The 27,199-nt window shown below is 36.5% G+C and overlaps 1 protein-coding gene across 1 annotated transcript in view; it reads left to right on the plus strand.

Annotated features, from left to right (window-relative positions):
* The window catches only part of ADGRV1 (adhesion G protein-coupled receptor V1), a 567,434-nt gene that overhangs the window by 78,681 nt on the left and 461,554 nt on the right, over positions 1 to 27,199 (plus strand). The window contains exons 18-22 of the mRNA XM_067731218.1: positions 3,585 to 3,711; positions 4,361 to 4,578; positions 5,095 to 5,838; positions 8,314 to 8,687; positions 24,300 to 24,476. Of these exons, the coding sequence (XP_067587319.1) occupies positions 3,585 to 3,711; positions 4,361 to 4,578; positions 5,095 to 5,838; positions 8,314 to 8,687; positions 24,300 to 24,476 (1,640 nt within the window). The remainder of the gene's footprint in view (positions 1 to 3,584; positions 3,712 to 4,360; positions 4,579 to 5,094; positions 5,839 to 8,313; positions 8,688 to 24,299; positions 24,477 to 27,199) is intronic.

Genomic DNA, 27,199 nt, shown 5'->3' on the forward strand with positions numbered 1-27,199 from the left:
GATTTTAGGCAGCGTCTCTGCTAATGGGTGGGGTTGTGTTCCTGTCTTGTTAGTTGTTTGGCATAGGGTGTCCAGCACTGTAGCTTGCTGTTCGTAGAGTGGAGCTGGGTCTTAGCGTTGAGATGGAGCTCTTTGGGAGAGCTTTTGCCGCTTGATATTACATGGAGCCGGGAGGTCGCTGGTGGACCAGTATCCTCAATTCGGCTCTCCCACCTCAGAGGCCCAGGTCTGACACCCAGCCGGAGCACCAAGACCCTGTCAGCCACACGTCTCAGAAGAAAAGGGAGAAAAAGAAGAAAGAAAAAATAAATAAAGTTATTAAAATAAAAAAATAAAAATAATAAATAAAAAAGTTATTAAAAATAAAAAAATTTAAAAAGTAATTTAAGAAAAAAAAAAGAAAGAAAGAAGAGAGCAGCCAAACCAAAAAACAAATCCACGAGTGATAACAAGCACTAAGAACTATACTAAGAAAAAAAAAGGACAGATGGAACCCTAGGACAAATGGTAAAAGCAAAGCTACACAGACAAAATCACACAAAGAAGCATACACATACACACTCACAAAAAGAGAAAAAGGAAAAAAAAAGTACATATCTTTTGTGAAGTCTGAGGTCTTCTGCCAGCGTTCAGTAGGTGTTCTGTAGGAGTTGTTCCATATGTAGATGTATTTCTGATGTTTTTGTGGGGAAGAAGGTGATGTCCACATGATACTCCTCCACCATCTTGAAGGTGTCTCAGGAAATTTATTGCAGATGACCTCATCGTCTGAGGGGCCCGCACGCCGCCAGGGTGACTACCTTCGCCTGCCGTCCAGTACCTTTCATGGTGACTGTGGCTGCCACCTCCAAGCAACTGACACTAACAACTAACTACTTGCCCTATTTCGCTATCATTATTTACTTTGATGGTCACATTGTCCCAGATTTGGCCAGTGGTAGCCTGTGCAAGATGACTTCTTTGTCTTTGTGACCTGTCGCTATTATTCTGTGAGCATTTTCTTACTTCCTGAAACAGCAAGCTATTCCAGACTCATCTTATACTTTTCCTGTCAAAACCCTGAAATCAGTCATTTTTTCAAGAAGCCCTGACTCCTCTTAGGGAGGAATGTTATTTATTTATTTTATTATTTTTATTTTTTGGCTGCGTTGGGTCTTTGTTGCTGCGTGGAGGCTTTCTCTAGTTGCGGTGAGCAGGGGCTACTCTTTGTTGCGGTGCAAGGGCTTCTCATTGCGGTGGCTTCTCTTGTTGCAGTGCATGGGCTCTAGGTGTGCAGGCCTTAGTAGTTGTGGCTCACGGGCTCTAGAGGAAAGGCTCAGTAGTTGTGGTGCACAGGCTCAGTAGTTGTGGCTCGCAGGCTCTAGAGCGCAGGCTCAGTAGTTGTGGTGCACGGGCTTAGTTGCTCCGCGGCATGTGGGATCTTCCCAGACCAGGGCTTGAACCCATGTACCCTGCATTGTTAGGTGGATTTTCAACCACTGCACCACCAGGGAAAGCCCAAGAATGTTATGTAGAAACCAGGACCTCTGCACTAGGTATGCTAATTATTATTGAGTTTATGGTCCTCCTAGGCCCTCTTACAGAGATAGAGAATATATGTATGTATGTATGAATTTATGTATATACACATGCACATTAACATCTGTAGTTCTGTACCCAACTGTATACATTGAAGACCATTAGTTCACCTAGGGTCTCCATTTCTATCCAATACCACAAGTTTCCTTCTCGTTTTCATATTTATCCCTTCCTCCCCTGGTAATGAGCAGTCCAACTCCGATTATCTTTAATATCAATATATTTACTTATTTGATTAATTCACCTTGTGTGTAACCACTTTCCCATTGCTTTGTTTACCTTCTTCCCACAATGAGTCTGCTTTTCTTACTGCAGTAGTATTCTAGCTTCCTGCTCTAGGCCAACCCCTTACCCTCATGTGGATGCCCTCCCACACCACTCAGACTCCAACATCGAACCCCAAGCTTTTCTCTGTTGGAGATGCCTTCCTTACCCTGCGTGAGCTCTAACCTTGTGTTGGGTCACTGTGGTATCGTATCCCTAACTCACAGCGTGCCTGCATTGTGCTCTACCTCTTAGACTGAAATATTAAGAAAGAAGAAGAGGAAAAGAAAGAGATCACTTAATTTTTGTTTGTGCTGTGTTTATCATTCTCCCTATTCGTTTGTCTCTTTCTCTTTGTGTCTTTCTTCCTATTCCCCTTCCTCTCCATTATTTTCAATACCACCTATGACATGTTGCATAACAAATGCACATTATAGCAGAACCCTGCCAAAATTAGGCGTTCTTGTTTTTATTTGTTTTTGTTAGATTTTATGATATATTTTAAGTTATTTTATTACTCCATAATGTCAGGATTTTCTATACAGTGATTTACTGTCTGTTTTTATGTTCCTTTCCTCTTTCCATTTGCTAATCATCAAGTAAGGTTGAGTACAATTGTATATTTATATAAATTATTTTTAATGTGCTGGTTTGCCACGTATTTCTTTTTCTCTAATTTTAGTTTTAGGTGTTGTCCTCGTCTAATTTTCAAAGTTTTATTTGTATCAGTTCAGCGAACTTTGATAAATACCAATGACTGAGCATCTACCCTGCTAGGGGATGAAATTGATTGAGAAGCATTTGTACAAGGACTTAACAGTAATATTGTGTGTGTGTGTGTGTGTGTGTGTGTGTGTGTGTGTGTGTGTGCCTGAGTGTGTGTACGTGTCAGTGTGTGTGTGTATTAATATAAGGTGATAATCACTATGCCAGATTGAAAGTGCTGTAGGAACACAGTGGAGGATGCACTTAACTTGGGAATTCAAGGAAGAATTCCCGGAAGAGTTGTTGCTTGAGCTGGGTCCTGAGGAGTGAAAAGAAGTGAATAAAGGTTGGGAAGACTTTTGCTCACAGAGGGAACAGCTCCAGTAAGAGGAAAAGCTATGGACCGCAGGGGAGTGATGAGAAGAGACCTAATTTATTGGCTGTAATGGTGCTAACATACTGTGGAAACAATTGGAGTAGAAAGGAATCAAGTTAAACATCATAAAGATTGCTTTGTTCTATGTATGACCAGATCAGACTCTGCTGCCTAAAGGCTGAGATCTAAAGGGAAATAATTGGGTTGCCCAAAAGGTTCGTTCAGGTTTTTCCATAAGATGTTTTGGAAAAACCGGAATGAACTTTTTGGTCAATCCAATATTTAAGCCAGTGATTCTAATTAATATATCTTATGGGGTAATACTTTAATTTTTATGAAATGAAAGAATCTACCTCAAAATGTTGAAATTTGATAAAGCTATGTTTTTAATTTCTAATTAAACTATTGAGGTGATATCCCTATTGCAAAGAAAAATATGTATGTTTTTCAGTAAAGTAGTTCTTCTGTAATTAAACATTTCTTCAGAGACAGGTCACATTAAACTTATTTAGCCATCTCTTTCATTTATTTATGACCTTCAATGAGGAAATTCTTCCTGGAATTTGAACCTTATTTTAAACTGTTTCTTAGTTTAAAAATACAAATTTAACAATAAGTCAAGTACTTTTTTGTTATTTTGACTTTTCCATTTTTAATTTAGGTGATACAGTAGTATATCAATTTGGAATAGCTACAGTGATAATTGAAGCTAATGATGACCCAAATGGTATTTTTTCCTTGGAGCCCATAGACAAAGCAGTAGAAGAAGGAAAGACTAATTCATTTTGGTAAGTATATTTGGACAAGGCAAATTCAAAATTGGTTAAAATAAAATAAAATCTTTATGTATGCAAAAATTTGAAACATTGTTAATCTTTCAAAATTAAAAAAATGGTTAAGAATGGAATAATTTCAAAGTTGGTAGTCTGAATGAATTGTAAACTTTGTTCATGTTGTTTCCACTTGTTAAAAAAAACCCTGACACTTTAGATGGAAAGCAGAAAATACTCTCCCCACCCTCCTTTACCCCACTTCTGTTCCTCGTCAAGACTGAGAGACTTCAATTATTCAAGGTCTTCTGGAATTCTTCTTTTAAATGATATGTGACTACCCTCACCCTAGGCTTTGCTTTTGAAGAACTTTTGCCAATTCTCATCTAAATATTTTTCTATTGGATTTATCTTAGACTTTATCTTTCAGTTTGGACTTCGAAGATTATGAATTTTAAGACTGCTTCTTTTTATTATTTGAAGTTCTACTTCGTTCTTCCTTTTCCATGAAATTCTTCTTGGTTGCTCAGTAAGAACTGGCTGGCTGGTTTATATTAAACATGATAAATAAACAAAGTGTATTTCTGAGATAATACAGAAAGTTCTCAGTAGAGTTACTACTTATACATTTTTCATAAGAAATAATTTTCTTTAATTTGTTATACAGGATTTTGAGGCACCGAGGACACTTTGGCAATGTTTCTGTGGCTTGGCAGCTCTTTCAGAATGATTCTGCTTTGCAACCTGGACAAGAGTTCTACGAAACTTCAGGCACTGTTAACTTTATGGATGGAGAAGGAGCCAAACCAATAATTCTCCATGCTTTTCCAGACAAAATTCCTGAATTCAATGAGTTTTATATTTTAAAGCTTGTGAACATTTCAGGTGCTGTGTTTTCTCATCTCTTTTATTTTACCACCAAAATTTACTATTTTATGCTGGAATAATTAGAGCTGTATAGAAAATGCAGTTAAATGAAGTTTTATGGATGGAGACATATTCATCCTCAAACTTGTAAATAGATTTTTTTTCCACACCAAATAGAGTATCTCAAACAAAACATTAATGGTAGTTAGGAAGTACAGATTCATGGTAGCTTAAAGTTGGTCTTCATACCATAATTTAAATAATCAATTTTCCCATCACTTTTGGTTTTAAGCATGGGAATTAAACCTTTCTAGTTAGTATCCTCTTTTCAGGCTCAACTGGTTGTTAATGAAATACTGAACCAGAATACCCTTGAAAATGTGGTGAAGGCCATATGGTGACACTATTGTTCATTGATAAACAAGTAAATTACTTAATGAGAAGTTTGCTAAACAAATTCTTTTTGTCTTCATCTTGTACTAGAAAGTACTCCCAATTCTGGTTTTTCATTCCTTATAAATTATCTTATTACAGGTGGGTCCCCAGGTCCTGGGGGCCAACTAGCAGGAACCAACCTCCAGGTGACAGTAATGATTCCATTCAATGATGATCCCTTTGGAGTTTTTATCTTTGATCCAGAGTGCCTAGAGAGAGAAGTGGCAGAAGATGTCCTCTCAGAAGATGATATGTCTTATATCACCAACTTTACTGTTCTGAGGCAGCAGGGTGTCTTCTGTGATGTACGAGTAGGCTGGGAAATACTGTCTAGTGAGTTCACTGCTGGTTTGCCTCCAATGATAGATTTTTTGCTGGCTGGAATTTTTCCCAGCACTGTGCATTCACAACCGCACATGAGGCGTCACCATAGTGGAACAGATGCTTTGTACTTCAGTGGACTAGAGGGTGCATTTGGAACTGTTAATCCAAAATACCATCCCTCAAGGAACAACTCAATTGCCAACTTTACATTTTCAGCTTGGGTAATGCCCAATGCCAATACGAATGGATTTGTTATAGCAAAGGATGATGGTAATGGAAGCATCTACTATGGGGTAAAAATTCAAACAGATGAATCCCATGTGACACTTTCCCTTCATTACAAAACTCTGGGTTCTGATGCTACATATATTGCCAAGACGACAGTCATGAAATACTTAGAAGAAAATGTTTGGCTGCATCTTCTAATTATCCTCGATGATGGTATAATTGAATTCTACCTTGATGGAAATGCAATGCCCAGAGGAATCAAGAGTCTGAAAGGAGAAGCCATTACTGATGGTGAGTGTTATCTTTGCAATTAGGACCCTGAATTTTGAGTTTTTAAAAATTTTGACTTCTTAAAAAGGCTAGTGGGTATTTAAAAATCTGCTCATGTATTATTGGTTTATTTTTTTAAATAAAGCTACACGTCTACCAAGACCATAAGTTCTGTGCTGAGTGTTCCAGAAATGAATCAGGCAGAGTCTCTGCCCTTAAAGTACCTGAAATAGGCTCTGGGAGAGAGGTGTGCAAACAGATCACTTCAACACATTGTAGGAAGAAAGAAAAAATTAGTAAGGAAGAAAGAAAAAAATTCCTCTTGTGATAGTAGGAGGGATGGGTGTGATAATTCCAGGTAGAAAAGAGAACAAAGGTGTAGAAGTGTGAAGCAGAGTATTGTATCTGGAGAACTGCTGTCAGCTCAGTGTTCTGGAGGTAAAGGGTGGTGGAGATAAGGTTAAAGAGAAATTAAAAGAAAATCATATTGAACAATCCAGCAATTGCAGGGGTTTATAGTATCAGGAGTTAAATTGATGAATTCTATGGTGTGCTTTAAAGAGAGAGAATCCTTATCTTTAAGCTGAATTATGTGCTGTTTCCTTGAGAAACACACTTGTGTGCATGTTTATATACAAATATCAGTTATTTCTGTTATAATCACCAGTTCCCTCCCAGCCCCTCTATCCTATAATTTGATTTTGTTTTTTTATTTAGTAGGAAAGTAGAGCAGAGCTTATATGATTATATCTTAACAGAATATTTTCCTTCTGAACCTCCTGCATTAAATATCTGATTGTATTTTTTCTTTCCTAGTAGGAAAAAAGATGGGCAAAAGAATAACATACACACACTACTGATTTCAGCCTGTAGAACCGTGCTTACAACAATCTGTGGCATTAAATTATTAATCTTTTTTTTTTTTTTGCGGTACGTGGGCCTCTCACTGCCGTGGCCTCTCCCGTTGCGGAGCACAGGCTCAGGACACGCAGGCTCAGTGGCCATGGCTCACGGGCCTAGCTGCTCCGCAGCATGTGGGTTCTTCCTGGACCGGGGCACGAACCTGTGTCCCCTGCATTGGCAGGCAGACTCTCAACCACTGTGCCACCAGGGAAGCCCAAATTATTAATCTTTTGATTGTGTGAATATATACATATGTCTGTTAACATTGATGTTAACATCAATTTTTTTGACATGATGTTAACCACCATGATGACATGGTGGTAGAATGGGGAAGATTGGGGAAAGTAAGAGCTGGTGTTTCTTTATGTAGCTTACTGCAAGGAACTTATATTGTCTATGTAATTTGTAACTTATAAATAAAATTGAAAAGGTATATATATATATATATTTTTAGGTTATTAATGAAATATAGGATATTTTATGTATATTATAAAATATACAAAAGTGTATATAGGTGTACAGGTAGATGAATTTTAAAATTTTAAAAAATTTTTAAATTTTTTAAAAATTTTAAATTCATTTTAAATTCATCAGGTTCAGCACTCCATGTAACCAGCCCCCGGATCAAGAAACAGTGTTCCAAAAGCCCTCTTTGGCTCATTGACTCATCACCATGCCCAACTACGATTGCCATTTCTAAGAGCATAAGATTAGTTTTAAATGTTTTTAAAATTTATGTACATAGAATTGAGCAGTGCGTACGCTTGAGTGTCTGGGGTTTGTTCAGTATTGTGTGTGAAGTTCATCTGTATTTTTGTCTATTGTAGATATTTCATTCTCATTACTATATAGTCAGTCCAGAACCTCTGGAGAAGGCATGGAGGCAATCCCAAATCACTGCCAAACTCTCATCTTACATAAATATCTTAGTTGAGTTATTGGAGAGTCAATAAGTAAAGTAATAAGAATTGGTGAATTCCTAAAAAGGGTTATTATTGATGCATAGTAAAGAGTTGAGCTGCATATTGTTACTATCATGAAAAAGTCCTTAAAACTCATATAATGTTGTTCCTGGGAAGGAATATTTCTTTTTCTACATATATTGCATTAGTTGTTTGGATTAAAAGTTATTTTTGGTCCACAAAAACTCCTTTTGCTGAATCCTCACAACTTCATTTAACTCAAGGTGAATTTGTAACAGATCAAGAATTGAAGTTCTCAAAGAATAGTAATACTAAAGTTTTAAAATTGTGACTGAATTGAATCATTCCATTCTTAGATGTGCAAGGAAATTTTTAGATTTCCCAGAAGAAATGTCTATCCAAATATATACATATACATACGTATATACACATACCTACACATGTACAACATATCCTTTGGTACAAAATATCTTAAATCCCAGCGATTACTTTACTGATTCATTTTTCATTATAATAGATAGCCTTTATTTAATTGTGTTCTAGTTATGTGAAAGCTTTACTTACCTAATAAGACTTTTTAATAAAATCACTTCACTTTCTGAATCACACTTGTAATTTAGGACAGGATAATTGTGGTTATTGTAGCATTTAAACCCATTTCTAATTTCAGGTCCAGGAACACTGAGAATTGGGGCAGGAGTGAATGGCAATGACAGATTTACAGGTCTGATGCAGGATGTGAGGGCCTATGAGCAGAAATTGACCCTTGAAGAAATTTACGAACTTCATGCCATGCCAGCAAAGAGTGATTTACACCCTGTTTCTGGATATCTGGAATTCAGACAGGGAGAAACTAACAAATCATTCATTATTTCTGCAAGAGATGACAATGAAGAGGAAGGAGAAGAATTATTCATTCTTAAACTAGTCTCTGTATGTGGAGGAGCTCGCATTTCTGAAGAGAATACTACAGCAAGATTGATAATACAAAAAAGTGACAATGCCAATGGCTTGTTTGGTTTCACAGGAGCCTGTATACCAGAGGTAAGTAGTGAGTCTGGTGAATTTCAGAGTTAGTTCCTGGATTTGTTCGGGAGTGGGCTTTCTTTCATTTGGTAAGACTGCCTGAGTATTGACGCTAGGCCCAGAAGTATGCTATAGCCAGCGGTGCAAATGTAAATTATAAGGTCTTTTCTCTTATAAGTTCACAGTTTGAATCAGAAGCTTAATAAGCTGAGAGAAGTAGTAATAAGTTAGCAAATGAAACTTTAGCAGTTATCTTTAAAGTTAATGCATTTCACAGAATGCATAATTGTACTCCACATGTAATTTACGTTTTGGCTACTGTGTAAGTAAATGAAATAATATATATTGAAGCTTCTATGAATAATTGTAATTGAGACTTTATTAAAATATGATTTTTTGAGGATTTTTTCCCCACATATGAAACGTTCTTAAGTAGTTACAGTGTTCTTCCATGTTGGATGTAAATGCCTTTCTTATCACCCATCTTGGCCAGCTTAATTCATTAGGCAGTTTTACTGCCCTTATCAGTCCTTTCCAAGCTTTCAAGAATTCATAATCATCTTGGTTTCCTGTTCAGTAATGTGAGATCTTATGCAACCGCTTCACAGGTGTTCTGTGTGAAGCAACAGCTCAGTGTCCATGGAAGGATGCCAACGAACAAGAGAGGCTTTCCTTTTGCAAGTTGATTCTTGTAGGTTTAGAGGGGTGCATATGTAAATTGAAGCAATTAAGAAAAACATGAATGGGTAGAGCTTGAAAAAAATATCTAGGTCATAGGGCTCATTGTATCAATAGCTCAAATTGGGGTGCCTGGCTCTCTGGAGTGTTTTATTGCCCCTCTTATTCTTTGGTTTGGTGACAATCATAAGAGATCTTCAATAAGTGTTCTTTTTCTATACCAGAAATAGAATATTCTAGACAGGGAGGACAAATGTCATACAAGTCTATGACTTAAAAGAGAAATATGTTTATCTATAATGATAATACTTTTAGATACTTAGTTGTCAAAGAACTTTACATGTTAGTTTTTTATGCACCTTTCTGACAATTCATAATGTAGCTGCAACAAATATTAATTATTACCTTCTCCACTTCGAAGGGTTAGAAACGGCAGCTTAGAGACCTGAGAAAATAACTAACCCTAGTTGAATTAAATGAGATAGGATCAAATACCTGATTCAAAGTGTGACAATTGCTAGTATTTAATAAATACTAATTTTCTCCCCCTGCCTTCTTTTGTTTCTAAGATACAGTGGGAAGAACTGGAATTTGAACTTATGTCTTGTGAATTCTAACCTGTTGTCTTTCCCCCATGTATGTTTGATATCATCATCTCTATTTTTAAAAAGACGAAGTGACTTCCATCAGGTTGTGAGAACCATTCTGTGCCATCTAAAATCAGCTTCCCTTCATATCACTTCATGACCTGGCACCTGCCTATGGCTCTGACTTCTTGTGTAATTCTCCTCTTTGGTCAGTATGTTTCAGACTTTCCTTGTTTCTGTTCCAATCTCAGGGCATCAGCACTTCCTAGCCTTTCAATCTGGAACACTCTTATTCCACATCCTCAGAATTAGTCATTCAAGTCTCAGCTCCAAAGACATCTACTCAGTAAAGACTTTTTAATTTAAAGTAATCCTCCCACTTCTCCTAACTGGCCACTCTCCATCCCTTCACCTAGTTTTACTTTTTTTTTGTAGCATTGATCACACGCTTCAATTCCGTATGTTATTAATAAGCCTGCTTATATACTGGCTATCACTTTCTACCACAAAGGTGAAAGTTTTATTATTGTTCATTATTGTATCTCTAGGACCTAGCATGGCACATAGTAGGTACTCAATAAGTCTTTGTTGAACTTGTGAATGTATTTTAATATCAAGACATGAAAAGGCTCATAGTTCAAATAACAAACACAACCAGATTCAGCTAAGCTGCATAAATAGCCAAACTGAAAAACAAAACAAAACAATACATAAGTTTTTAAAACCTGCCTAAAATGAGTAGTTTTTGAGTGTTTCTCTGACTTTCTGGGACATTATAGTAAGTCTTCAGTGCTGGCTTATCTCACAATTTCCATTGATAGATTGTGTTGGTGTTGGTTTAGTTCCACCTAGGTATTCCACCTTTGTTCCCAGATATTTCAGAATTTGAACAGGGCCAGTCAACCTTTGATTGCCCAAGAGAACTTCCTTATAGGAGCCACAGCATCTATAGTTGTATAACCGCTGGAAAGAAAAAGAAAACTTGACTGGTTATTCTCTAAGCCCACCTGAGAGAGAAATAGAATACATCTATACTGGAAAGAGTAAAGTTTAGATGGTTAATATAGGGAAAGTGTTGTGTCTAAAAGATCAGATATTGGAATTTGATTGTCAGGAAGATTACAGAATTTTCATTCTTGAAAGTCTTAAGAATTGAAGTATAAAACTCGTACTTTCATCTTGGTGTGATATGAAGACAGGAGTGATATGAAATATTTTTGTCGTGATGACCGTCATCAGTATTTATTGATTGCTTACTGAAGTCATTCTCAAAGTGTAGCGCAAGGACCCCTAGGGGTTCCTGAGATCTTTCAGGAGTTCTACAAAAGTCAAACCTAATTTTATAAAATGCTATGATCTCTTTTTCATTTTATTGACATTTGCCCTGCAAAAGCAACGGTTGCCGAAACTGCTAGCTGCTAGTGCCTTTGTATGAATCAAGGCAGTGGCACAAAACTGTACCAGTTGTCATTGTTTTATTTATCACCACACACCTGTAATTTAAAAGGTGAATATTTCACTTGAGTATCTTTGATGAAACAATACAAAACATTAATATGATAAAATTTCTACCCTTGAATACCCACCTTTTTAACATTCCGTATTGTGAAATGAGAAGCACAAATAAAGCACTTCTGCTACATTAACAAAACATGATAGTTGTGAAGAAAAGCGTTTGTGCAGATACTGAGTTGTGAGCTGAACTGGCTGCTCTTTTCGTGGAACACCATTTTTACTTGAAAAATGACCAACAAAGTTTGGTTATTCAGACTTGGGTATCTGGCAGGCATTTTCATGGAAATGAATGAAGTGAGTCAGTGACTACCTGGAAAACAACTGATAGTATTTGTTGCCAGTGATAAAAATTTGAGCTTTCAAACAAAAATTAGGGTTGTTGGGACATTTTACCTGCCAAAGTGAACTTGATAGTTTCCCAATACTTAAAGACTTTTCAGGTAAGATTGATAGTGATATTAGCAAGTGTGATTTACTTATTTTGTATAATGAAATACATCAACATTTGGAAGATGTGTATAACTCAGTGAACCAATATTCTCCAAATAATCCACGTGTATTGTTACAAAATCATGCATGGGTAAAGACCGATTTAAAGTGCAAGGTAGACCAATGGATTTTAATGTCTTAGAGTATGATTCCACATTGCAACTAAACTACCACTTGTCCAATTTTGGTATAATATTGAGGAAGAATACCCACAGCTGTCTGAAAACACTATTGTAATCCTCTTCCTTTTCCAGTCATATATCTATGTAACGCTGGATAGTCTTCATATACTTCAACCAAAATAACAAATAGCAACAGACAAATTGATTACAAATGGAGATATGAGAATCTAGCTGTCTTTTATTAAGCTAGACTTTGAAGAGAATTGCAAAGATGTAAAAACAATGCCCCCATCATTATTTTTTTGTTTTAGAGACTATAGTTAGTTTTCATAAAATACGTTGCTTATGTTAACATGAGTTTATTATTGCTATTTAAAATGAGTTAGTATATCAGTATTTAATTTTTTTTCAAATTTCATTCATAAAATGGTAAATATCAGCAGATTTCACCAACATAAGCAAGAAACTCCTTGGGGTTCTCAGTCATTTTTATGAGAGCTCAGGAGTCCTGAAACTAAAATATTTGAGAACTGGTGGTTTATACCTGGAATTATCTTGAATTTAAATTTTATGGTTATTTGCTTCATTTTCAGAAATAAAAACCACTGTCACTTCCATAGATTCTTCTGCATTGTGATGTTTCAGTGACATTGAAAAGTTAACTTTTTTCTTATTCCTCCAAAAATGCTGAAGCCGATAGAGATCGTTTAAAGACTTCTCTCTGAATTATGTTATGCTTTTACATTTTTCATAGATTCATATGACATAAAGTAATATTAAGGTTAAAATGAAAGCATAATAAGATCTTAAACAAATAATGAAAATATGTGGAATATGACATAGTCTACTTGTTGGCATATTGAAAGAGATGAGATTATTTTGTGATTTGTTTCCTCCTAACCAGGTACATCGTGTCCTGGCAAATAGCAGGTGCTTAATAAATTTAATTGAAAGAATGAACAAATGTAGTTTAGAGCCCTGGTGGGGTATGCCAAATAATTCTTTGGATTCCTAGTGGGCTCTGTATTGAACAGATGGCTGATTTTTGTTGGACGTATTGCCTAGTAGTCACATTATCATGTTGCCTTCCTGTGTTTTGTTATTCTTCGTACTTAACAATGTTATTTTCTCTCCACCTTCTTTTCGCACTGTTTTTTTAATGTCCTGCAGTCTTGTATACCACATAATTATAGAGTTGCTTTTCCTAATGATTCATAGAATTTGCTAGTCTTACTTTACTTTTACAACTACTATTTGGATTATGTTTTATATTTATAAACTCATGGCTTAAGAATCAATTTAGAGATATTTTGAGAGGATCTTTGTAAAAACGAGAATATTATTTAACTTGGACTGTGTTTGTTTTTATGTGCCTGCCCTATGTTATGTGAATAGATTCCTTTAGATATAAGTGATATTGATATAATCTGATATCCCAGATCATCAGCCAAGCATGAAACAAAATAAAAAATTAATTGGATGTGTAATTGTTTAGCTTTAATCTTCTATCTCAGTAGAGAAAGCCAAATTCATGTGGAATAATATATTATTTTTTCTAGGAAAATGTATTTCAGAAACTCTTCTCATTGTTAACCTTTATAATTACTTTTCTGATGGTCTGAAGATGTGTCAAGTTCCTGACTCAAAAGAGAAAACAGTAGCGGCTGCTACTGTTTCTTGTGAAAAACTGAGTGATGATGGTTCGGATGATTATTACTTGATGTTATGCCCCTTCATATATACTGGCCTGTACTTTTGCTTGATTTATTATTCTAAAGTCAATTAGATGGGGGCTTCCCTGGTGGCACAGTGGTTAAGAATCTGCCTGCCAATACAGGGGACACGGGTTTGAGCCCTGGTCTGGGAAGATCCCACATGTCGCAGAGCAACGAAGCCCGTGCGCACAACCACTTAGCCTACACTCTAGAGCCCGCAAGCCACAACTACTGAAGCCCACGGGCCTAGAGCCCATGCTCCGCAAAAAGAGAAGCCACCGCAGTGAGAAGCCCGCACACCACAACAAAGAGTAGCCCCGGCTCGCCACAACTAGAGAAAGCCTGAGCACAGCAACGAAGACCCAACGCAGCCAAAAATAAATAAATACATAAGTAAAGTCAATTAGGTGAATTTCTTTTAATTTTTTTTTTTTTTTTGTGGTATGCGGGCCTTTCACTGTTCTGGCCTCTCCCGTTGCGGAGCACAGACTCCGGACGTGCAGGCTCGGCAGCCATGGCTCACGGGCCTAGCCACTCCGCGGCATGTGGGATCTTCCCAGACCGGGGCACGAACCCATGTCCCCTGCATTGGCAGGTGGATTCTCAACCACTGCGCCACCAGGGAAGCCCTCTTTTAAATTTTTTGATCAGTCTTTTTAAATATAGAGCAGTTAAACCATTTCCATTTTTTTCTTTTCTTGTTTGACATTTTTAGTTTTTTTTTGAATTTTATTTTAGTTTTTTATACAGCAGGTTTTTGTTAGTCATCCATTTTATACACATCATTGTATACATGTCAATCCCAATCTCCCAATTCATCACACCACCACCCCTACCGCCCACTGCTTTACCCCCTTGGTGTCCATACGTTTGTTCCCTACATCTGTGTCTCCATTTCTGCCCTGCAAACCGGTTCATCTGTACCAGTTTTCTAGGTTCCACATATATGCGTTAATATACAATATTTGTTTTTCTCATTCGGACTTACTTCACTCTGCATGACAGTCTCTAGATTCATCCACGTCTCTACAAATGACCCAATTTCGTTCCTTTTTATGGCTGAGTAATATTCCATTGTATATATTTACCACATCTTCTTTATCCATTCGTCTGTCGATGGGCATTTAGGTTGCTTCCATCACCTGTCTATTGTAAATAGTGCTGCAGTGAGCATTGGAGTGCATGTGTCTTTTTTAATGATGGTTTCCTCTGGGTATATGCCCAGTAGTGAGATTGCTGGGTCATATGGTAATTCTATTTTTAGTTTTTTAAGGAATCTCCGTACTGTTCTCCACAGTGGCTGTATCAATTTACATTCCCACCAACAGTGCAAGAGGGTTCCCTTTTCTCCACACCCTCTCCAGCATTTGTTGCTTATAGATTTTTTGATAATGCCCATTCTAACTGGTGTGAGGTGATACCTTATTGTAGTTTTGATTTGCATTGCTCTAATAATTAGTGATGTTGAGCAACTTTTCATGTGCTTCTTGGCCATCTGTATGTCTTCTTTGGAGAGATGTCTATTTAGGTCTTCTGCCTATTTTTTGATTGGGTTGTTTGTTTCTTTAATATTGAGCTGCGTGAGCTGTTTATATATTTTGGAGATTAATCCTTTGTCTGTTTATTGGTTTGCAAATATTTTCTCCCATTTTGAGGGTTGTCTTTTCGTCTTGTTTATGGTTTCCTTTGCTGTGCAAAAGCTTTTAAGTTTCATTAGGTCCCATTTGTTTATTTTTCTTTTTATTCCATTACTCTCGGAGGTGGATCAGAAAAGATCTTGCTGTGATTTATTTCAAAGAGTGTTCTTCCTATGTTTTCCTCTGAGTGTTTTATAGTGTCCAGTCTTACATTAAGGTCTCTAATCCATTTTGAGTTTATTTTTGTGTATGGTGTTAGGGAGTGTTCTAATTTCATACTTTTACATGTAGCTGTCCAGTTTTCCCAGCACCATTTATTGAAGAGACTGTCTTTTCTCCATTGTATATCCTTGCCTCCTTTGTCATAGATTAGTTGACCATAGGTGCGTGGGTTTATCTCTGGGCTTTCTATCTTGTTCTATTGATCCGTGTTTTTGTTTTTGTGTCAGTACCATATTGTCTTGATTAGGGTAGCTTTGTAGTATAGTCTGAAGTCAGGGCATCTGATTCCTCCAGCTCTGCTTTTTTCCCTCAAGACTGCTTTGGCTATTCGGGGTCTTTTGTGTCTCAATACAAATTTTAAGATTTTTGGTTCTGCTTCTGTAAAAAATGCCATTGGTAATTTGGTAAGAATTGCATTGAATCTGTAGATTGCTTTGGTTACTATAGTCATTTTCACAATATTGATCCTTCCAATCCAAGAACATGGTATAGCTCTCCATCTGTTGGTATCATCTTCAATTTCTTTCATCAGTGTCTTTTGTGCATACAGGTCTTTTGTCTCCCTAGGTAGGTTTATTCCTAGGTATTTTATTCTTTTTGTTGCAATGGTAAATGGGAGTGTTTCCTTAATTTCTCTTTCAGATTTTTCATCATTAGTGTATAGGAATGCAACAGATTTCTGTGCATTAATTTTGTATCCTGCTACTTTACCAAATTCATTGACTAGCTCTAGTAGTTTTCTGGTGGCATCTTTAGGATGCTCTATGTATGTCATCTCTATGTCATGCTCTATGCTCATGTCATCTGCACATAGTGACAGTTTTACTTCTTCTCTTCCAATTTGTATTCCTTTTATTTCTTTTTCTTCTCTGATTGCCGTGGCTAGGCCTTCCAACACTATGCTGAATAATAGTGGTGAGAGTGGACATCCTTGTCTTGTTCCTGATCTTAGAGGAAATGCTTTCAGGTTTTCACCATTGAGATGATGTTTGCTGTGGGTTTGTCATATATGGCCTTTATTATGTTGAGGTAGGTTCTCTCTATGCCCACTTTCTGGAGAGTTTTTATCATGAGTGGGTGTTGAATTTTGTCAAAAGCTTTTTCTGCATCTATTGAGATGATCATATGATTTTTCTTCTTCAGTTTGTTAATATGGTGTATCACATTGATTGATTTGCATATATTGAAGAATCCTTGCATGCCTGGGATAAATCCCACTTTACCATGGTGTATGATCCTTTTAATGTGTTGTTGGATTCTGTTTGCCAGTATTTTGTTGAGGATTTTTGCATCTGTATTCATCAGTGGTATTGGCCTGTAATTTTCTTTTCTTTTAGTATCTTTGTCTGGTTTTGGTATCAGGGTGATGGTGGACTCAGAGAATGAGTTTGGGAGTGTTCCTTCCTCTGCAATTTTTTGGAAGAGTTTGAGAAAGATGGGTTTTAGCTCTTCTCTAAATTTTTGATAGAATTCACCTGTGAAGCCATCTGGTCCTGGACTTTTGTTTGTTGGAAGCTTTTTAATCACAGTTTCAATTTTATTACTTGTGACTGGTCTGTTCATATTTTCTATTTCTTCCTGTTTCAGTCTTGGAAGGTTATACCTTTCTAATAATTTGTCCATTTCTTCCAGGTTTTCCATTTTATTGGCATAGAGTTGCTTGTAGTAGTCTCTTAGGATGCTTTGTATTTCTGCGGTGTCTGTTGTAACTTCTCCTTTTTCGTTTCTAATTTTATTGATTTGAGTCCTCTCCCTCTTTTTCTTGATGAGTCTGGCTAATGGTTTATCAATTTTGTTTATCTTCTCAAAGAACCAGCTTTTAGTTTTATTGGTCTTTGCTATTGTTGTCTTTGTTTCTATTTCATTTATTTCTGCTCTGATCTGTATGATTTCTTTCCTTCTGCTAACTTTGGATTTTGTTTGTTCTTCTTTCTCTAGTTCCTTTAGGTGTAAGATTAGATTATTTATTTGAGATTTTTCTTGTTTCTTGAGGTAGGCTTGTATAGCTATAAACTTACCTCTTAGATCTGCTTTTGCTGCATCCTATAGGTTTTGGATTGTTGTGTTTTCATTGTCGTTTGTCTCTAGGTATTTTTTGATTTCCTCTTTGATTTCTTCAGTGATCTCTTGTTTATTTAGTAAGTAGTGCTTAGCCTCCACGTGTTTGTGTTTTTTACATTTTTCCCCCTGTAATTCATTTTGAATCTCATAGTGTTGTGGTCAGAAAAGATGCTTGATATGATTTCAATTTTCTTAAATTTACTGAGGCTTGATTAGTGACCTGAGATGTAATCTATCCTGGAGAATGTTCCGTGCACACTTGAGAAGAAAGTGTAATCTGCTGGTTTTGGATGGAATGTCCTATAAATATCAATTAAATCTATCTGGTCTGTTTTGTCATTTAAAGCTTGTGTTTCCTTATTAATTTTCTGTTTGGATGATGTGTCCATTGGTGTAAGTGAGGTGTTAAAATCTCCCACTATTATTGTATTACTGTTGATTTCCCCACGATTATTGTATTACTTTTGATTTCTTTTGAGGTGTTAGCAGTTGCCTTATGTATTGAGGTGCTCCTACTTGGGTGCATATATATTTATAATTGTTATATCTTCTTCTTGGATTGATCCCTTCATCATTATGTAGTGTCCTTCCTTGCCTCTTGTTACATTCTTTATTTAAAGTTTATTTTATCTGGTATGAGTATTGCTACTTCAGCTTTCTTTTGATTCCATTTGCATGGAATGTCTTTTTCCATCACCGCACTTTCAGTCTGTATGTGTCCCTAGGTTTGAAGTGGGTGTCTTATAGACCGCATATTTATGGGTCTTGTTTTTGTATCCAATCAGTGAGCCTGTGTTTTTTGGTGGGAGCATTTAATCCATTCACGTTTAAGGTAATTATCGATATGTATGTTCCTATGACCGTTTTGTTAATTGTTTTGGGTTCGTTTTTGTAGGTCCTTTTCTTCTCTTGTGTTTCACACTTAGAGAAGTTTCTTTAGCATTTGTGTAGAGCTGGTTTGGTGGTGCTGAATTTTCTTAGCTTTTGCTTGTCTGTTAAGCTTTTGATTTCTCCATCGAATCTGAATGAGATTCTTGCTGGGTAGAGTAATCTTGATTGTAGCCGCCGCAGTGAGAAGCCTGCACACTGCAACAGAGTAGCCCCGGCTCACCTCAACTAAAGAAAGCCTGCGCGCAGCAACGAAGACCCAACGCAGCCAAAGATAGATAAATAAGTAAATAAATAAATAAAGTCAATTAGGTGAATATTTTAATAGTGGAAAAGATCTTTTAATTATTTATTCTCCATGTCTTAATCCCCTTCTTGTATTGCTAATTCCATCCTCTGGTCTGCTATTTCCCAAAGTGCTGTGTGTGGATGGCCTTGGTTGGAAATATCTAACGCATTTTCCTGGATACCATTCCTGAATCAAGATCCCATTTCTGAGTCAGAATCTCTATTGGGGGATGGGATGGGAGGCAAAAAGCTGAAATTTAAAAATCTTTTACAATGGAAAATATCATACGTACAGAATAATAGAAAAAGAATAGTCACCCCAGTGACCCATCACCTAGCTTAAACATTTATTAGCCTTTTGCCAGTCTTGTTTCTTATTTTTTGGCTGAAATAATTTTTAAAGCAAATGTCATGCATTACGTCATTTCTCTGTAAATTCATAAGTATGCAAGGTGGATTTTTACCAAGCATCCTATGTCATTTTTTTTTAATGGATGCTTGGCTCTTGAAGCTTCTTCCCTTGTTAAAACTTTACAGAGTTTACTTTATTGTGTAAATTATTAATTCATTAAAATTTCTATGCAATTTTGATATATACCACACGTCTGCACTTATTTGTATTGAATATGGATAGTCTTTTTTTCTCTTCTTTTTCAAACTGAAAATAGTTAGTAGGTGATAGATTTTAATGAAGGCTTTACTAAATGAAAGTGTGGTTGGATAACTTTTCCCCATGTGATTCCTGCAAGCAAAATGCTTAGTCCTGTACGCTGCATGGTAATATCATTGACTTGGTAAAAAGCTATAAGAAAACATCACACTCCTTAGTGTGTCTTTGGATCTAATTAATCTATGTCTCTTGCTGAAAGGGAAAGGCTGAATACTCATATGTTGGGATTAATGATTTATTAATTTAACTCATTCAAAATAGTCATTCTGATTAAAATTTGGGGTGGGAAAAGGGAGCAAATATGTCCCCACTCTGATAGGAATCTAAATACATGGGAATTTGCTTTTTTTAAATATGCAAGCATTTAAGTTTCTTGATAAAATAAGGGAGTGTTTTTATGTGGCATTTTTTGTTACTGTGTTTGTGTATCTGTTTTTTTTTTTTTTTTTTTTTTTTGCGGTACGCGGGCCTCTCACTGCTGTGGCCCCTCCCATTGCGGAGCACAGGCTCCGGACGCGCAGGCTCAGCGGCCATGGCTCACGGGCCCAGCCGCTCCGCGGCATGTGGGGTCCTCCCAGACCTGGGCACGATCCCGTGTCCCCTGCATCGGCAGGCAGACTCCCAACCACTGCGCCACCAGGGAAGCCCTGTGTATCTGTATTTTAAGGGGAAGAAATATAAGATTTGTTTAGCACTTACTATTTTACTAGGTACCATGTAAAGCACTTATTTAACCTCCACCGAAGTCCATGAGACATTGTGATCTTCATTTTAAGAAGAGATCACTGAGACAGAGGACTTTTGGTAAGTGGTGGAGTGAAACAGTCAAACAGAACTGTTTGATCTTAAAGCCATGCTGTTTCCACCACACGTATGTTTGTATACCATTCAGCTATGATGAAAATGCTGATGTAAATGTCTAAGCGGAAATTAAATTAGTTGCTGTATTGAGCACCTGTGTCTTTGCTGCTTCCTCTTCTCTCCAGCCTCTTAGGGTTGGAGGGCCCCACCTTCAGAACAGTTAATTCTGCCGTAACATGATAGATGTGTTCCTAAAAATCACCACTCTGTACCAAATTGCATAGTGAAAAATACAAGAACTTATGGGAAAGATGAGTTAGGCGAACGCTATCCAAAAATTTGGTCAGTGATATGTAAAAAGAAAGGTAAGGACCTAATAAAAAATAGGTTTACACAATAAGTGTTTAATTCTTAAGTATGATAATAAATATGGCATATACCTTGAAAAAACCTTAAGTTTGCTTGTAGAAGTGGGCATCAGAGGAATGTAGCTTGCATGCTACTGTGAAGTGACGGAAGGAGGTTTATTCGAAATCAGAGGGAACGTTGCCACATTCACTGCAGATAAATGTGGCTGGTGACACATGCGTTGAACTGAGGTAACTGATGTTTGGAGTGTGTGTGTGTGTGTGTGTGTGTGTGTGTGTGTGTGTGTGTGTGTGTGTGTGTGTGTGTGTGTGTGTATTCCCATGTGGCTTGTTTCAGGTGGTACAGTTTTCTGTGTTCACCATGTTTCTTGTGGATGAAATTATACATAAACAAATGTGAAATATGTTCAAAGTGCTCCCTGATGTATCAGTTGAATTGGAACAGTTTCATTTCAAAACCAGTGTTACAGCAGAACTGATTGTACTTGGTCCTTTTCTATCTATACTTACTTCCCTCATTGTCTTATCCAGTCTTTAAATATAATTTATTGTAATGGCCTTAAAATATACCATTTGTATATGGCCTTAAAATACCAGGCCATATGTTAAATACCATAACATTTTTACAATGTTATGCCAGTCTCTGCTCTACAGCAAAGTGACTCAGTTATACACATGTATACATTCTTTTTTAATATTATTTTCTATTATAGTTTACCCCAGGAGATTGGATATAGTTCCCTGTGCTATACTGTAGGACCTTGTTGTTTATCCATTCTAAATGTAGTAGTTTGCATCTACTAACCCCAAACTCCCAGTCCATCCCTCTCCCTCCCCCTCTTCCCCTTGGCAACCACAAGTCTGATCTCTGTCTGTGAGTCTGTTTGTGTTCTGCAGATAGGTTCATTTGTGCTGTATTTTAGATCCCACATATAAGTGATATCATATGGTATTTGTCTTTCTCTTTCTGACTTACTTAATCCCTAGTTGCATCCACGTTGCTGCAGATGGCATTATTTTGTTCTTTTTATGACTGAGTAGTATTCTATTGTATATATGTACCACATCTTCCTTATCCATTCATCTCTCAATGGACACTTAGGTTGTTTCCATATCTTGGCTATTGTGAATAGTGCTGCAGTGAACATAGGGCTGCATGTATCTTTTTGAATTAGAGTTTTCTCTGGGTATATGCCCAGGAGTGGGATTGCTGGATCATATGGTAATTCTATTTTTAGTTTTCTGAGGAACCTCCATACTGTTTTCCATAGTGGCTGCACCAACCTAATTCCCACTAATAGTGTGGGAGGGTTCCCTTTTCTCAACACCCTCTCCAGTACTTGTTATTTGTAGACTTTTTAATGATGGCCATTCTGACTGGTGTAAGGTGGTACGTCATTGTAGTTTTGATTTTCATTTCTCTAATAATTAGCGATGTTGAGCATCTTTTCATGTGCCTACTGGCCATTTGTATGCCTTCTTTGGAGAAATGTCTGTAAAGGTCTTCTGCCCATTTTTTGATTGGGTTGTTTTTTTGTTGTTGAGTTACATGAGCTGTTTGGAAATACCAGTTTTTAAATTGAACTATAGTTGATTTAAAATGTTGTGTTAGTTTCACGTGTACAGCAAAGTGATTCAGTTATACACACACACGCACATACATATGTGTATTCTTTTTCAGATTATTTTCCATTACAGGTTATTACAAGATATTGAATATAGTTTCCTGTGCTATACAGTAAATCCTTGTTGTTTATTTTACATGTAGTGGTGTGTATCTGTTAAGCCCAAAGTCCTAATTTATCCTTCCCCCACTTTCCCCTTTGGTAACCATAAGTTTGTTTTCTATGTCTGTGAGTCTGTTTCTGTTTTGTAAGTGAGCTTATTTGTATTATTTTTTAAATTCCACTATAAGTGATAGCAAATATTTGTTTTTCTCTGTCTGCCTTCACTTAGTATGATAATCTCTAGGTCCATCCATATTGCTGCAAATGGCAATATTTCATTCTTCTTTATGGCTGAGTAATATTCCATTGTGTGTGTGTGTGTGTATTATATGACATCACCTGAAGCAGCTGGCCTAGTGCAGCAATGGGATTGCCTGTTAAAGACTCAGCCAAGGTGCCAGGGACACCTGGCTCAGGGACAACATCTTGAAGTGTTGGAGTTTTGTGCTCCAAGATCCAGCATGTGTGCCCAATGGCTGATATCTAATTCCTTGCCCCCAGTAATTAGATCACATGAGCTCAGGAAGCAAGAGGTAGAAGTGAGACTCTTAACTCCATCACCCCCAGTGACCCACTGTCAGAATTTGTGTTTCCTGTTCCCATGTTTTAAGTTCCACTGGATTAGAAGTTCTGGTTGGACCTGGAGATGGAACATTTCCATCCAGAGACAGACTGAAGGCTCTTTTGAACAACCGTAGGGTCATTTTGGGCTTCTTAGGCTGGCAGACGAGCGGACAAAGGAGTTATATTGCCCCAGGGGTCCTTGATCTTGTGTACTATGAGGCAGTAGAGTTTCTGCTGCATTTTGGAGTAGGAATGCTGATGCTTAGTGAAACTCGAAGGATTTACTGGAACAACTGGTGCTTCCATGCTCATTGATAACTGTTCTGACTATTGCCTGTTCGCAGACAAATTTCAAATCTGTTCTTTCTAGCTCTGATGTTGGCACCAAAATAGCTCTATTTAATGCTGATCAGAGGTGCTTATGATTGATGTGAAAAGTAGAGAATGACACTATATATATTAAGATTTGTATTTTGAGCTCTATTTATTCAGTTTTAGTTCTTTTTTCTATGAATTTTATGGTAGATACTATAAAAATAGAATTGAGAGATGGAGAATTTAAGAATAGGAAGACCTATTCTAAAAGATATTCCAATTTCCTGCTCCATGTAATTTCTAAACATTATCTTAAATTATGTAAATACTTTTCACATGAAAAATGCACACATGTATGTATACATATGTATATATGTCAGAAATAGCAAAAAGATATTAAGCATGATATCAGTGCCCTCCTTTACCTGACTATTGTCTCCCCACCAGGAGTTTCTCCAGGCTGTCCCCACTGGATAGTTTATAATAACCACCCTCAAAATGATTTCACCAAATCCACTCGATTACTTCTTGTGTCTGTGCCTAGAAAGTTCTCCCTGATGTCATGTTCCACTCTTTACACCCTACTTTTTGTGCTGAACTCATCATAAAATCATGAGTTTCTTTTCCTCTTTAGACTTACCCAGATAAAGGATTGTGCTTTTTTTAAAAAAATCGTTTGTAACTGTAGCATCTAGCATAGTGGCTGACACACAAGAGGTTTCAATGAATGAATTACATTTGTAGTTAATTAATTATGATTGTTTCTGCTTTTATTTATCCCTTTAAAGGAAGGAGTGGAAAAACCAATGATTGTAAATACTTTTTAGCAGTCAAAAATATATCCGGAGGAATGTAGAGGCCGCCTTAGAGAGGTAGAAAGTTATAGAATTAAGTTTATGGTAAAAGGATTTCAGTAAAGCCTTGTAATTTTATCACTGATTTGAATTGGTGTATACTTATAAAGAACTTATGTTCAATTTCAGATTGCAGAGGAGGGATCCACCATTTCATGTGTGGTGGAGCGAACCAGAGGAGCTCTGGATTACGTGCATGTTTTTTACACCATCTCACAGATCGAATCTGATGGTGTTAATTACCTTGTTGACGATTTTGCTAATGCCAGTGGAACTATCACATTCCTTCCTTGGCAGAGATCAGAGGTAAACTCTACCTTCTCTGTTTCTTTGAAAGCCTCCTGGAAAGCTTTTCCTGATCTGTTTGTTCTGTAATTTATTTGCAGCTTCCTGCTTTTTAAGCAATTTAGAATATTTAGGCAATTAGTTATATATCATGGCATAAAATATTTTTGTATTTATTTCTGCAGTGAAAAATTAAGGATGTTAAATAATGTCTGTTATATCTGTTCTTTAATCTCAATATAATAAAAGTGGTATAGCTTGAAGATTTATCATTGTGGGTTTTTGGTTATTACTGATACAATGAGAAACTGAAGAATTCTTAATGGTACTCTTCCGGTCAGCCAAGAGGAATTCCTAAAACTGTAATATTTTATTTTTAAATTTGGAAAAAATAGGTAATTTTTCTTTGTTTTGAAAGTACAAGTGATCACCAGTTTTATCAGAAGCTTTCCGTGAATCGTCTGATTTCTGAATAGATGCTCCAGAAATAAGTGACACTTATTGTAAGTGAAATTGAGATGAGACCGTCTCCTATATAAGTTTTTTTACATTCTAATCTAAAATGTCTGATATGTTGGAATATTCATATCAGTATAATTTTTCATTAGAAATGTAAATAGTTTATAGGTCATCAGGGATAAATAGTAAAATAACTTAAGACTTGCAAATATCTTTGAAGACATTTCTAAGGGACTTAGGAGTTGATTGGATGAAAAAGATAAAATTAGGAAAAATTTAAAATATTCTTAAGATTTAAAGAGTTCAAGCTAAAGAAAAGTGATCAAATCTCTATAATTTGGGGTAAGAAGGAAACAAATTAAATAACTTACAACAGAAGTTCCCAATAGCAGTCTGTAAATAAGAGCCATGATAAATGTTTTACTGGTCTTTGGTAAAATGAGGAAAATTAGGACAATGAGTAAGTTTTCGTAAGGCTGAAATTATTCCATTTAAAGGACTATAATTTATTCTGATCCTGTCTTTTTCACTTCTTTTTTGGATTTAAATTGCTATTTCTTTTATCAAGTAACAGTGATGATATGTGATAACTTTTTAATGTTCCCACTTGGAAAACAGAGTTGATCCTCAAAATATTCCCCTGGAAAATTTACCCTCTATGAAATAAAAATATAGCTGGGAACCACTGTTTTATAAAGAGTATTCATATATATTTTGGAAGAGCTAAGAGTTAATAAAAGTTTGGTCAGGAAAATAGTCGTATACGCTCCTGTCAAGATTTATTTAAAATATTTTCTTCTGTCATTTAAAAATTTCTTTAAAAACGAATTGACCTTTAAAGCAACAATAACACTGAATACTGGGGTTGGTTTGTAATGCTGTGCCTGCTGGATCTACACTAGCTTCTCAGTCTTACTAAGCCAGAGACTGGATACTGTGGTATCTGCTGATGCTCCGTGACTATGCTTTCCAGTGCAGATAGCAGTCAGGTGACCTCCACTTTGCTATTGCCTTCCAGATGTCTGGGGAGTACATTTAAATCACATCTAGAAACCTAGCAGCAAGACAGTCTGGGAAGGGTGTGTGTGTGAGTGTGTGTGTGTGTGTGTGTGTGTGTGTGTGTGTTTTGCTGCAATACAGGAACGTATACTCGAAATGTGTTTTTCAAGTGTTTTTAAATGGCGCATTAGTTATGAAATCAATTCAGTGAGTTATGAGGAAGAGTTTCAAAAGAGAATAGAAAATAGCAGAGTGTATAACATATAGTAAAGGTAAATACTGTTTTGTGTACTGAGTCACCATGTGAGATACATTTATACCTTGATAGAGTCTTCAGTTTCAAACTCTTCATTTCACTAATTGAATTGAGCGAGTACTTTGGTATGCTTCAATACTTTAAAAATATTAATTGCTTCATTTTTAATGTACATCTTGATGTTTTGGTATTGCTTTTCATAGCAACATTTGTCAGCTTACTTTCTAGGGGCAAGATATTGTAAATCTTCAGACCGCTATTGTTCCCTTTAGTTCAAAAATAATGACAAGATTTGGGTAGAAGTGTCATTTTTATACTTTGAGCACATTGGCCATGCCATGTATTACTTTATTAATTAAAATTTTGATTAAAATGAACATTGAAACCAAATTCAGATTCTGTCTTGGGCCTACATTAAAAAAAAGTTCTTCAAATGCTTTTAGGCCTAATGACTAGTGTTTTGGAGATTGCATTTGGAGTTACAGTTTGTTTTCAGACTGTTGTCACCCTCCTTTCTGGAAGAAACCAGGAAATCATACATCATTCCTTCTTGTCCCTCACTCCCTATGCTGAGTCTTTAAGGCCTCGGTCTTCTATTTCCAGAACAAATTAAAATCCATCCATTTTTTCTCATCTCCATTGTCACTGAATTAGTTCAGTACCTCATTAATTCTGGTCAGTCACCTCCTGACCCAGCACCTTGCGTCCTTTCTTGCTCTGTCCACTCTGTTTACATTCTGCCATGGTATTGATTCTAAAATGGAATTCTCATTTTGTCAGTCCCTTGCTTATGATTCTTCCATTTTCCTTTACTGTCTATGGAATGAAGTTCATTTTTTTAATGATAGCGTGAACGGTCCCTATGACCTTGACTCCTGTTTATCTGTCCAGACTTCTCTCCCACTCCAGCCTTAGTGGTCTAATTGTAATTACCCAGATGTCTTATTCTTTCATGCTGTTGTTTCTTTTACTTGGAATGCCCTTCCTCATTATTACTCATAACTACAACTAATTCATTAAGACTTGTTTC

The sequence above is a fragment of the Pseudorca crassidens genome, chromosome 3, assembly GCF_039906515.1.
Source record: "Pseudorca crassidens isolate mPseCra1 chromosome 3, mPseCra1.hap1, whole genome shotgun sequence".
Classification (NCBI taxonomy): domain Eukaryota; kingdom Metazoa; phylum Chordata; class Mammalia; order Artiodactyla; family Delphinidae; genus Pseudorca; species Pseudorca crassidens.